The sequence below is a fragment of the Anabrus simplex genome, chromosome 9, assembly GCF_040414725.1.
Source record: "Anabrus simplex isolate iqAnaSimp1 chromosome 9, ASM4041472v1, whole genome shotgun sequence".
NCBI classification, from domain to species: domain Eukaryota; kingdom Metazoa; phylum Arthropoda; class Insecta; order Orthoptera; family Tettigoniidae; genus Anabrus; species Anabrus simplex.
The window spans coordinates 106,742,547-106,755,809 of NC_090273.1; the positions used below are offsets into that span (position 1 = coordinate 106,742,547).

A 13,263-nucleotide genomic window follows, 5' to 3' on the forward strand; every position below is an offset into this window, starting at 1 on the left:
ATCACAACTTCTTTAAGCTCTCCTAATTTTTTGACAATTTGCAAATTCGTTAGTTTGATAGAGGGGGGGGGATATATGAACCTACAAGTCCATATTACGCCGAGAAATATCATCTGGACTCCATAGAGGTATTAAGATTTATGATAGGAGAAAGAGGCACCATTACTCACATATTTCACAACGTTTTCAAGAAATTTAATTTGGGTAAAGAATTTTATAAGGACATTGAGTTAGCGACCCTTAAAAGCTCTTGAATAAAAACAAGAAATAATGTATACCCCTTGTAGTCTCTCTTAGCTATATATTTTGTCAAGTAAGGAGTCTCTCATAAGTTTCAAAATTTTGATTGATACGATTTTTACTGTGTAATAGGTACAATAATTACGGTATACTAATCCTTTATAGATAATATATTTTACACTGCCTTTGTAGTTGTCAATCCACTTTTCATGTAAGATTTTTTTTTTTGGGCAGCCTCCAAATGGGGTAAGCAGAAATAAATGCATTTCCTTCTTTGAATTTTCCTAGGACAACTACACGGCGCTCCACATCGCAGTGGAGTCGGCGAAGCCCTCAGTAGTGGAGACGTTACTGGGATACGGCGCTGAAGTGCATGTCCGAGGTAAGCACCTACTGGCCATTCTACTTCTTTAAAGGAATGATGATGATGATGATGATGATGATGATGATGATGATGATGATGGTGATGATGATGATTACCGTATGATAAAAGAACTATATCAAAAAAGCAAAATTACGACATTATAACACAGTACTTAAAACAGAGGCACTTTATGCATCTGGAACGAGTATAACTGATGGCAAATTTCGAATAAAGATGATCGGAAAACAAGAAATAAAAATCCTCAGAAAAATCTTAGGACCAAAATGCAAAAATGTAATTTGGTTGAAAAAGAAATCACATGAAATCTATTAAGTTACAGATACTATCAGGAAACGGCGATGACAATTTTATGGTCACTTACTGTATATAGAATGTATAATAACAGGCTCTCAAAGAAAATGTTTCTTAACCTTATCAATGAAAAGTCACAATTTATTTATTTATTTATTTATTTATTTATTTATTTATTTATTTATTTATTTATTTATTATGCCCAACTAAGGAGCACGTTTGAACTTACTATCACTGTTTTGTTTTTCTTCTCTTCCCAATATCTCTCCAACCTCTCGCTCATCGTCTTCATCATTATTATTATCATCACCATCACCATTTTGTTTCAAGAGACCTGCCGGTGAGATCATATTTCCCAACAGGTGAACGATGTTGTTCATAAAAGTTGCAAAAGTGCACAGTGGTCATAATCGACATAGCGGTGTCACTAAGATCGAACATCTTAACTAACCAAGTAATATAAGATGTTACACCGTATCTCAGCATTTTCGTCTTCTGTCAAGTGGAGCATTTGCCTATTGTCGATCCAAAACTGTCACAGTTACGAGTGCAAATATCATGATTGATACGACAGGAGATTTATTGGAAGAGGAAATGGAGCTATTCTAAAAATCCAGGTCACGTAGGTCTTTAAAACACTAAATATGTTCCAGTTTCCAATTTGAACTAAGTGACAATTTATTCGCATAGAGCAGGGCCTCTCAGGATGCATGCGCCAGTGCATTGCACGGTGCAAAAGAAGACTTCGCTTGGTTGACCAGAGTGCAGACCCCACTCCTCGATTTGCTGCAATAGCGCTGTCTCTCTCTTTCCCCACGCTTGTCTCGCTCGCTCCGCCTGTCTCCCGCTTCCTCACTTGCTCCGTGGCGCTCCAAATCCGAGCCGAGTTGAGCCGAGCTTAGCCGAGTCGCCCCGAGACGATGCGCTGGTCTGAAACGAGCCGAGTGGGACCGATGCACTGCGCATAGGACCTCTGCGCCTCAGTTTGCACGCGTGAGATTTTGGGCGTTTGAAAGGCCCTGACATAGAGCATTACCTTAACTATATTAAATATGTACATTTTTATCCTGGCTCTTACATTTTGGGAAGTTTGATCCTCAGTGGTGATGTAATAGTAGGGGCCCGACTAGTGATCCCAAATCATGGTTTCGGTCCCGGCTGTGGTATCAGATTTTTGAATGACGGTCAAATATCTTAGCATTCCATGTCATAACAATAATAATGTTATTGCTTTTACGTCCCACTAACTAAATTTTGACTGTTTTCGGAGACACCCACGTGCCGGAGTTTTGTCCCGCAGGAGTTATTTTAGTGCCAATAAATCTACCGACACGACGTTAATATATTAGAGCACCTTCAAATAACACCGGACTGAGCCATGATCGAACCTGCCAAGTTGGATGTCAGAAGGCCAGCCCCTCAATCGGTGAGTCACTCAGCCCGGGCATATCATAGTAGTCGGCAAGTTAAACATCCCTTTTTGTACACTCCGTGTCACCCGATAAAATTAAATTCACTCAGCCATAGGGACCTTCCACTAGAATTCCACTTTCCGTTAGTAGACAGCAGCACAATCAAATGTCGAAATCAGTACACAGGCTTCCTGGAAGGGACCACTTCATGCGATCTAATTTTAATTTGAATATAGTCCTGTTTTAAATAAGAAAGACCACGCGATTATTATTATTATTATTATTATTATTATTATTATTATTATTATTATTATTATTATTATTATTATTTAATGGACGTTAGCGATCATCTTACTCCACAACAAACTACTAGAACTTGCTTTGCATAACAAAGCACTTGTCATTTTAATCTACTGTCGGATGATCTGCAACCACGAAGTCCTTCTTTATCGATCTCCCCTTCCAGAAAGTCTCAGGCGTTTGTATTTCTCACTCCGTATGATATGGCTGAAGGGAGATCTGCGAATATTGCTAGGAAAATGTTGCAAACTGTGGGTTGGGAAGACTTGGGAGTAAGGAGACGCGCTATTCGACTAAAGCTGTATGTTACCAACTATCAGGGGCGGTTTCTCCATAAGGTTGCAGGTTTGCGCTACCCCCATTAAATTTTTGTTTATTTTAAGTAAAGTTTTATCATTTGGATTACTCAACTACTGTATTTTCATTCAACAAGACAAACCTTTCAAGAGCTTGAAAGAGCAAATATTGACTACAGGGTACTTTACAAGCTGGTACTCTTACATGTTCACTGCAGGAGCCGAAAAGTTTGCAGTGGGAAGTCAACCTGAGGTAAGATAAAACTTGGGCTGCTAGAGGGGTCCGCGGGGAGAGGAAAAGATAGGCGTGGCTTCTTATACATTGCCTAAATGGAGGTTTATTAACCTGGCTCCTCCTACCACGGCCGACTGGATCCCTCGTTGTGCTAAGGAGCTACCTAGAGCGACGCATTAAATCGGCCGTGCTCCTACGTAACCAACTACTAGCGAAGTCGCTAGAGACCGTTGCTGCTCAATGTGAGATTCTGTTATAGAACAGGAGTGTCATCTAGCGACACCGGATGGAAATTCATCTGCTGGATCACGGCCAGTTGGATCCCTCGCTGCGCTCGGTAAGGAGCTAGTTGGAGCTATTCGTCCTGGCTAGAGAGACGCATCAAGTCGGCCGTGGCTGGATATATAACTAATGTCTCTAAATTTGATAATAAACACCGCCATTTCTTTCAGTATAGTCGTGAGCTTTGTTATGTGCGTACAAGCTAAGTAGTTTATTGATTTCATTGTGTAAACATTCGTGTCAGCATGTGTGTTTTTATTATTGTGCGTTTTTATCAGTTAGTGGTATTTTGCCAGATTATGAATTCGGTGCAGTCTTTAATGTCTAGGCCGTTTCCACAATGGACTGCCGAGGAACAATCCGAAGTGAAACGAATGGGAAGGCCCATGCGACGTTTAATTTCGAAACCAGATACATAACAAAAGGATATTTTTTCAATACCGGAATTAGGCTACCTTAAAGTGTTTCATTTCAGTATGGTAAAAGAGTTTTTAAATGAAAAAAATGTGAATGCGTTATAGTAATATTCCTGAAAATAGAAATGTAAAATGTTTGTTTTATTTTTAATAATAAAAAAGTATTGTTGATGTATTTAGATTTGAAAATTAGCCTGTAATCATATTATATCATTGGTAAAAATTGTGCACCACTGAACTTTTAAACCACCAGCCGCCACTGCCAACTATCAGTGGAGAAATGGCGTGGAATGACATTAGAAGATGAATAAGCTTGAGTGGAGCTGTTAAAAGTAGGAAAGATCAATATATGAAGATAAATGAGAATTCAAGAGGCCAAACTGGGGCAAATATTCATTTATAGGACGAGAAATAAGGGATTAGAACAATTAATCGAGGGAGACGTTCGATAAATTTCCACGTTCTCTGGCAACAATTAACTAATTCCATGCCACTACAGCCCTGAAGGGCCTTGGCCTACCAAGCGACCGCTGGTCAGTCCGAAGGCCTGCAGATTACGAGGTCTCGTGTGGTCAGCACGACGAATCTTTTCGGCCGTTATTCTTGGCTTTCTAGACCGGAGCCGCTAACTCACCGTCAGATAGCTCCTCAATTCTAATCACGTAGGCTGAGTGGACCTCGAAACAGCCCTCAGATCGAGGTAAAAATCCTTGACCTGGCTGGGAATCGAACCCGGCCCCCGAGTAAGAGGCAGGCACGCTATCCCTACACCACAATTAAGAAAAGGCTAAGTAAACTACTGATAGGGAATTTGCTACCTGGGCGACAGCCCTAAATACAGATGATTTGATTTTGGATTTTGGAATTTGGAATTTGGATTTTTATTTTTATTTTTGATTTTTGATTTTTGATTTTTGATTTTTTGAATATGGAATTTGGAATTTGGATTTTGGATTTTGGATTTGATTTTCATGTTAATTCATCTGGTTAAATAAGAAAGAAATCATCTTTATAGCTCACGCTACGAATCGCCGAGACGTAGTCATTCTCTCATATATACTTTCATTAGGCAATTTATACTTCACTGATTATGAGGAAAATTTACTTGTGCTAATGCAAACATGTAGTGACCAGCTAGATGCCCCCAATTTATTTCAGGTGGACGCCTTCGGGAGACGCCGTTGCACATAGCAGCTCGAGTCAAGGACGGCGAGAAGTGCGCGCTGATGCTGCTTAAGTCCGGCGCTAACACCAACCTAACCACCGACGACGGCCAGACACCGGTCCACGTAGCAGCCAAACATGGTAACGTCAATACCTTACTTCTTCTGCTGGAGGATGGAGGTGATCCACTCTTCAAGTCCAAGGTATGATTCTCCTGAAACTGAAAAAACACATTGGCTCTTTTTGTTATTTCGGATAGAATAATAGGACGAATTTAAAACACTTAAAATAAGAATAATATAGCAATAATAATAATAATATGGTATCACATAGTTAGAAATAAATTCTTCTTTACGTGTCTTACGTAATGATATCAGTTTTTATTAGTAATTGAAAAAGGTATTTTGAGGGTTGAACATTCTTAACATTCCGTCACAACTATATGCTTAATTCATTTCTCACCAACCTATGAATCACAAACCGTCAGTAAATATAATTTCTCCCTTCAAGTTTATTTTAAATTCATTTTGGAAATACAAAAAAAAATGCTAATTTTCTTCAGCTAATATTAGAAATTTCGTAGGACGCTGGAGTCACCTTGGCTCATATTGGGTTTTGATGGGAGCCACAACGTGTTCAAAATTATGATAATGACAATATGTTACACCTTATAAGGTAATAGATGAATAATAATGAGTAATAACGATAATAACGACACATTATTCTTTATAAAGTAAGAAAGATATAAATGTATGATACATGTCGTCATTATATCTTCAGATTACAGATTCTAGCATACAGTATATATTGTATAGTGTTAAAATCGACCGAGAAACTCATTTGGGATAAATTCTGTATCAAAATTAACATAATTACTACTGCAGATTCAAAGTATGTCTTCGCTTCAATAAAATTGGGCATTTGCCCATTGAGATTGATGCCTTTACGGCCCAGTATAGTAGACATGATATTCTTCAGGGTTTATACCGTGTGAAAGAAGACGTACTACCGGAACGTTCAGCAACGACTTTGATCATGCTAGTTTTTCCATCATCATCGTTGTTGTTATTATTATAAACGTAGAATTTCCGTATAGTTTGTCTAGATTCATGCGGCATTAACTCGAAATAACAGACCTATTGTTTTATTCGCTTGTAGGACATGCTGTTGATTATCATCCCTATTGCGAGATAAAAATAATGTTCACAATAACGATTAAACGCATGATATGCAATAGAGGGATAAATGAAGCTATTACGAGAAATCAAGTTCTGCAAATGATTCGAAAATTTGCTATTTTCTATTTGACTGAAATAATAGTATTGAGATGGCGTATAAATTCGTATATTAATAGAAGCCATTTTGATGCAGACTTCTGTGTCATGGTAAGTTCATTCAGTCATCCTCCGTATTAGTAATTCTCCTTACACTGAGTGTAACTGAAACCAGTACAGATTTGAGACTCGTAAAATAATTGCCTAACATATATTATATAAGAAGTGTAATTAGTATTCGTAAATTCGTTACTTAAGTGGCCTTGTGCAAATAGTATAAAACCTATTAGATTCCTAGAAGTTTCTTTGATAAAAATTAGACTAAGCATGCTTGTAGGAAATATTAGATATTTCTGTAACCGTATAATATTATGTGCTTTTAATGTAACATACTTTAATAAAATTGTTCATAGCCTTGTAGGGTAAGCTGTTGATGTATAGATGTTATTAGGAAGTGAATTTTTATCCACATGTAAATATTACGTTTTCAATGAAATAATTGCATCTAGTGTAAACTAAATGTGAGTTCTTCTAAAACCGTTGCCACTCATGAAACCTTTCCCAGATAGCTCTGGAAGAGGCTGCAAATAATCTCTTACTGGTGCTTAAGAATCCACTTCCTAGATTTGCTTTGTTGTGCTTAGGTTTTCCGCAGATTTCGCTTCCTGCGTTCTATGTTATTTTGTGCATACATTTCTGCTACAGGTTGCATTAAAGTGATTAAGAAACTGTTCAATAATATTACAGTAAATAATAAAGAAAACTGTAGAGGATAATGTAAGAATACAGAAATGAGCTTTAAAAGTGGTCATTTTGATAATGTAAGAAAACAGGAATAACTTCAAACATTGGACATCTTCTGTTCGAGACGGAAACATCACGATTATCAAGACATTCGCAGCGCCAATTGCATTAGACATGCATGTGCATATTTTCTCTATCCAGCCATAGAGACAGCTAATTTTTGTCGCGTAGATATGACTGTTTTTAGCCGGCATTCTTCTAAATACGCTTATATTTCTATCTCCAATAATTAATCCGTAATTATAAGAAAAGTAATTACAGAATCACTGAACAATCGTTTTATTTTGTGGATATTTTGAGTCTGGAATATCATCAACCTGAATACATCAAGTTACATCATCATCTTCTCATAATAATTATCATCATTGGCTCGACCGCGCTTTGTGGGCCTTGGCCTTCCTCAGAAGTTTTTGCCAGTCTTTCCTGTTCAATGACAACGAACGGCTGCCACGTCACGCCGTCGTAAAGAAGTCAGGCTGTTCAATTTCTCCTTGGATTTCGAAACGAATTTACTTAACGGGTTGGATTGGCAGTCCTGCGCCTACCGATAGCAATCCTGGAGGACGAACGTTTTCTGCTAGAGTTGTCTCCATTACCTATCCCCATTTTAAAGCGTCGGGAACCTCCTTTTCCACCCGTGCATGTATTAGCCATGTAAACGTTGCCCAGGGGCCATGGCATAGGCATGCGTGCATCGGACTTTATGGGAATTAATGTAATTTCCTGGGTTTCATTAGTACACTTCTATGAGGAAGAAGAGTGCCCACAGGACCATATAGGGCCTACTACTCCTTTGAGCGTTAAATTCGACAACCAGTTCCTCTGGGAAGTGTGGCGGGTTATCAGTGTCCGTAAAAACTAAAATCACTGCTCATAGAAGTGGCATGTTTTGCTGTAGACTAAATTTATTAAATCGTTTTTTGTCATCATTTACAAGTTCACTCGCGTTAGAGTTTTCCACTGGACACAGTTTATACCTAATCGAACAACAGCCGTATGGCGCATCGAACTCCTCTCTTCAACACGGCTTCTAACAGCGCACCATCGGTCCAAAACAGTTCACTTCCCAGGCAATAAGCGTCGCTCAACTCAGCGTAATATAGTCTGACGGAGTCCCTCTTCGTTGAATGACTCGTCACGGGCTTGTGACCGTCTCACTCGTGACTTGCTAAAGACTGACCCCGCTGTCCAAGAGTTACGCTCTTGACACTGGCCCACAGGGAAATCTCGTAGTTTCCACTTCCAGATTGTTCCAGCCGCCCTTTGCAGCTTTTTCTAAGGAGGTCCCTCATCGCGAGCCTCAACAGTTCGTTTTGCTCGCAGCTGATCCCCCGCACATCCCCGGCATTGTCACCTTCGGACTGCCTTAGTTTTATTTTGTGTGGAGGTCTGAATAATTATTTTCAATCTAGGAAATGTCACAATAACATTCACAAATCCATGAATGTTAATAATAAACTGAACTTTGGCGTGTAATACCAGGTACTGCATTAGCAACGAAATCAGCTTGCGTCCACTACACTACAGTTTTGGCTATACGTCGTGGTGCCACCCACAGACAATGGCAAGTGTACGTGCGCGCGGAGAGGTGATCGCAAGTTCTCTTCTATACCCTATGGTTTCAATAAACCTGTTTGAATCACTTCACACAACGATACATTCCTGCACATTCTCTCTCTCCCTCTCTCTCTCTCTCTCTCTCTCTCTCTCTCTCTTTCTCTCTCTCTCTCTCTCTCCAGTCGTTCCACTCATGACTGAGTATCGTAACCCAAGGACTTTGTTGTTTCTTTTATAAGCTGATGGCATTCTGTACGAACTTGCGTTTTCCGGACAGTAATTCTCCATGGTAAGTCCATGATCTCTCTTACTTGATCATCTCATCTCTTTGCAACCCGTCCTCGTGACCTTGTGCCAAAAACTTTCCCTTGGACAATTCCAGATTGTCATCGTCTCTTCTCATAATGTGACCAAAGAATTGCAGGATTCTCTGGTACACAACTTGGCATAGACTTTCTTGTATTCCAATTTCCCGGATGACAGAATCATTTGTTCGCCTGGCTGTTCACGGTATTCACAACATCCTTCTCCAATACCACATTTCAAAGGCGTTGATTCAGTTCCTAGCTTTCATGGTCCAAGTTTCGCATCCATACAGGAAGATCGAGAACATAAGCGAATGAACTAATCTTTTCTTCGTATTCATAGAGATTGCTCCATCTTGCCAGATCATCTTTAATTTTGCTGTAGCTGCACGTTGATGCGACGTTGATTTATTTTTCGCAGCTACTTGTATCCTCGATTATTGAACCAAGATAAGGAAACTGACAGACTCTTTGGAGATTGATCAGGTGCTGTGGCAGCTGAATCTCTACAACTTTGTTGACAATCATTAGTTTTGTCATGCTCCAGTTAATTTCCATGCCAATATTGTGACTTTCCTGTTGTACACGATCCATTATCTCGAAAAGCTCATGTACACTGCTGGATACAAGTGTGGTGTCTTCCGCAAAACAGAGGTTGTTAATTCTCTTCCCACCAATCGAAAATCCTCCTTCCCAACTACCATCCGAATGACGTGCTCAGCGGGTTGCATATTGTATTACATTACAGTGTTCGCCTCGCAATATCGTGGGTTAGAGAGAGAGAGAGAGAGAGAGTTAATCCACTATAAGAGCTCTGTATTCATGTTGACGAGAAATAAACATCCTACAAAAATGATACGGATTCAACAGATACGAAAAGACCTTACTCGTCTGCTTAAGCGTCCTTTCCATACAAACACAAACACAAACAAAAGCATGCTGCGTAAGACGCAGTGACAAACGACTGAATTCTGTTTCCTTGCCGTTGAACTCACAATACTCTAACAATGCTAGTAAACATTTGCTCGTTTCTCAAAATACATTAATACCAGGACTCTTGTTTCTTGTTTCGATGTATATCACCTCCTCCCTAAATACCTCAACTTTTGTTTTCTGAACGTCTGTATACATCTCATCCACAAGTTTCGTTGCATCTCAGTGCATACCGGTAACCCCTTGACAAGGATCTGTCATACCACCCGGAGGACGTGCTCCGCGGGTTGCATATTGTATTACAGTACAGTGTTCGCCTCGCAATATCGTAAGAGAGAGAGAGAGTTAATCCACCTGAATAGTTTCTTTGATCACTTCTTATGCCTCCTGTATTCGTTAATGATGTCACGCAAAGAACTAGAAGAACCTTTGAAACAGGAATAGTTTTTCAACAATCAGATAGCGAACACTAAATTTGTATTTTAATACATATACAAAGCTACGATCTTAGATAGATCACAGAGATAAGTAATAAATCTGTTTTAATGTCTTCTATTCGGGAAGATTTATACGTAATTATCTAATCGTAATTATATAATATAATTAAAGATCACTTAAACAAATAAAATCATTCACTGAACATTTCTGAAAAGAAGGTTCTTCTGTTTCTTAAAATGGTTATGTACATAAAATTAGAAGCAAATTATGAAATACTGTAATATAGCTATGTATAGAAAGCTCTGTACCCATTTTTGTTGCACTATTTATTAGTGAATCAATGTAGAGTAAATTCCAATACCATGATATATCTCATAGAATCAATAGTTCGCCTTACTTAGATGTGCGTAGCTCCTACTTTAGCTGTCATAGAACCTTTAGGTGATAGTGTAATTATTGTAGAAATCAGAAAGTTCTGGCGTGTCAATTATTTGTAACAGGTAAGTCTTCCAATGACGGAATCGGGAAAATCTTGAAGAATTAATGCCGCTGTATATAAATATTCTGCACGATTTTCTTCCCGACGAAATGTATCAAAATCTTACTCCATAAATAAATAACACCATGATTTTGGTGTAAATACGCTCAATCATCAAAATTTTTCCATTAATTACTCACGCGTGATACCTTCAGAATATCAACATAGAAACATCGCGATTAAGAAACCGTGGAACTTCAAAAGAGAAAATTCGTAAATCATTTCAAATAGTCAATTGTATAATTTGATAAATACGCAAGTTATTTTATTCTATTTTAAAATAACATTTGATAGCAGTTTTGTTTCAGCTCTCGTGCGTCAAATTTTTGTTTATATTATAAGTTGCATTCAAATGATCGGAAAAAGTTCCATAATCTCTATATCAAGCAAACAACTGAAAATCATGAGTTAGAATAAGGGTCAAAATAAAGTTAAATGTGACTAGAAGATTTAATAACAAATTCGTGCAGGATTTTTCATAAATATGACTAACGTTTTACAGTAAATATTCGGAGAATTTTCCCAAATACTGGATGTTAAAACAATAATTTCGAAAAAATGCATTTTCAAGATTGCCAGTTAAGAAATCTATTAGCTTTGAAGCTGTTAATTGCACATCGTTTTTCATTCTTGAAATCATTTTTGTGTATAAAACTGAGTTAAGTAACAAAGAGACAATTTACAATTGATAAAAATTATTAACCGCATAATTCCATTATAAATGTTTCAAATTCAGTATCATGTATAAGACTACTCCTAACTGAAGTTTTTGTATTTCATTAAATTTTGCTACTGTTTTAAAGAAAAGAAATCATGAAATTTTCTAGAAAACACGAGCCTGTTTTCAATCTAATCTATTTTCTCACGATAATACTTTATTATAGATATACGAATGAATGACATAACTTTTGAATTTAACGAATATTTTCAATTTAAAACCCCAGTCCTGCTTACAACCAATCAAAACAAAATATTTCTCTATCAATTATTTCAAATGTTCGATAGGTATCAAACAAGAAATTAACAATTAGTACTCCTCATAAAATGGTCTACGTATAGCAGTTAAACGTGTCGGTATCTTTCAAATGTCGTCACATTACAATCATCAACTGTAAGTTGAAATAGGTGAATTTATATTAATAAATATATTCTATATCTTATACAAGTTACAACCTGTTTTTCTACTTTTTTGGACAACTTGTTGATATACACTAATTAGGTAAAATTACTGGATGAAATATTTTTTTTACTTTTATGAATCTTTTGTATTTTGCTCGCTCTTAGTCTACTCGACGAACAAACCCAGTTACACCAGAATCGTTGGCAAGAACGACTTCTGCATTGCAGCGGGAGGCATATTCATCGAAAATGGCAAGTAACCCAGGCGAATTGCTTGGGTGGCAAAGAGCTGGAGCAATTGAGGGATAGGAAAGTTGATAGAACAACTTTGTGAATTTCACTAAATTTCGTACATGAGAAAGTGGATATCTCTACAGGCTAAACAAATGTATAATGCTATGTGTAGTGGCTTAAATCTCGAAAAATAATCCCTCAATCGCTCTCACTTTACAACCTATTTCACAATAAAATGGTATAGATTTTCGGTTTATTTTATAAACTTTCACTGGTTGTAAATGGCTCAATACTTCTTGATATTCTAGTACTAAGTTATCGTCATATTAATAACTGATCTGTGTTAAAGAATTGAAAATTATTATGCTGAGCTAGAAAGTAATTTAATTTTAGTAAAATGTACCAATGAACCTAAAAATGAACCGAAGATTCTTACACGCATTTTCGATACTGGTCAGAATGGCATGAATTTTAATGCTAGCATGGCATGATCTTCAACTTAAAAATATATGTTTTTCTTTCAGTCTCCCAGCTAAACGTTTCATCACTGTACTTTTCAGGATTATAATACAGTACACGCTTTGTTTTCTCACTTGAAAACCTATTCCAATAAGATTCTATAAAGCCGACTCTGCACCAATTGCTCTTATAATATTTTCATAAAAACTATAGTTAAGTTCAGTAATACTGTACATTATCAGTTATGACAGCTAACTAACAACTGTATTTGTACATACTGTACGGTACGCTTTCATTTTTATTAAACATAGAGCAAATGTTAGAAACAAACCTTCATACATTCATATTTACTTTACATTCACAATGTTAAATTTTCATTTGTCTACATACTTTTTGTTATCAATCTGTTGTGTAACATACAGTATCAAAGAGCTTGATTAAAACTACATAGCTGAGAAAATATATTGCCCAGTATAACAGCGCCCTTAAACTATTCTCGGCTTATAGTAATATTTACGACATAATAGCAGAAAAGAAAATCTCAACTCACTTAATCCTTCATAAAAAGCAAGCTAAGGAAT

The 13,263-nt window shown here is 37.3% G+C and overlaps 1 protein-coding gene across 1 annotated transcript in view; it reads left to right on the plus strand.

Annotated features, from left to right (window-relative positions):
* nompC (no mechanoreceptor potential C) overlaps positions 1-13,263 on the plus strand; it is a 653,999-nt gene that overhangs the window by 474,575 nt on the left and 166,161 nt on the right. The window contains exons 9-10 of the mRNA XM_068229166.1: positions 529-622; positions 5,016-5,224. Coding sequence (XP_068085267.1) covers positions 529-622; positions 5,016-5,224 — 303 coding nt within the window. The remainder of the gene's footprint in view (positions 1-528; positions 623-5,015; positions 5,225-13,263) is intronic.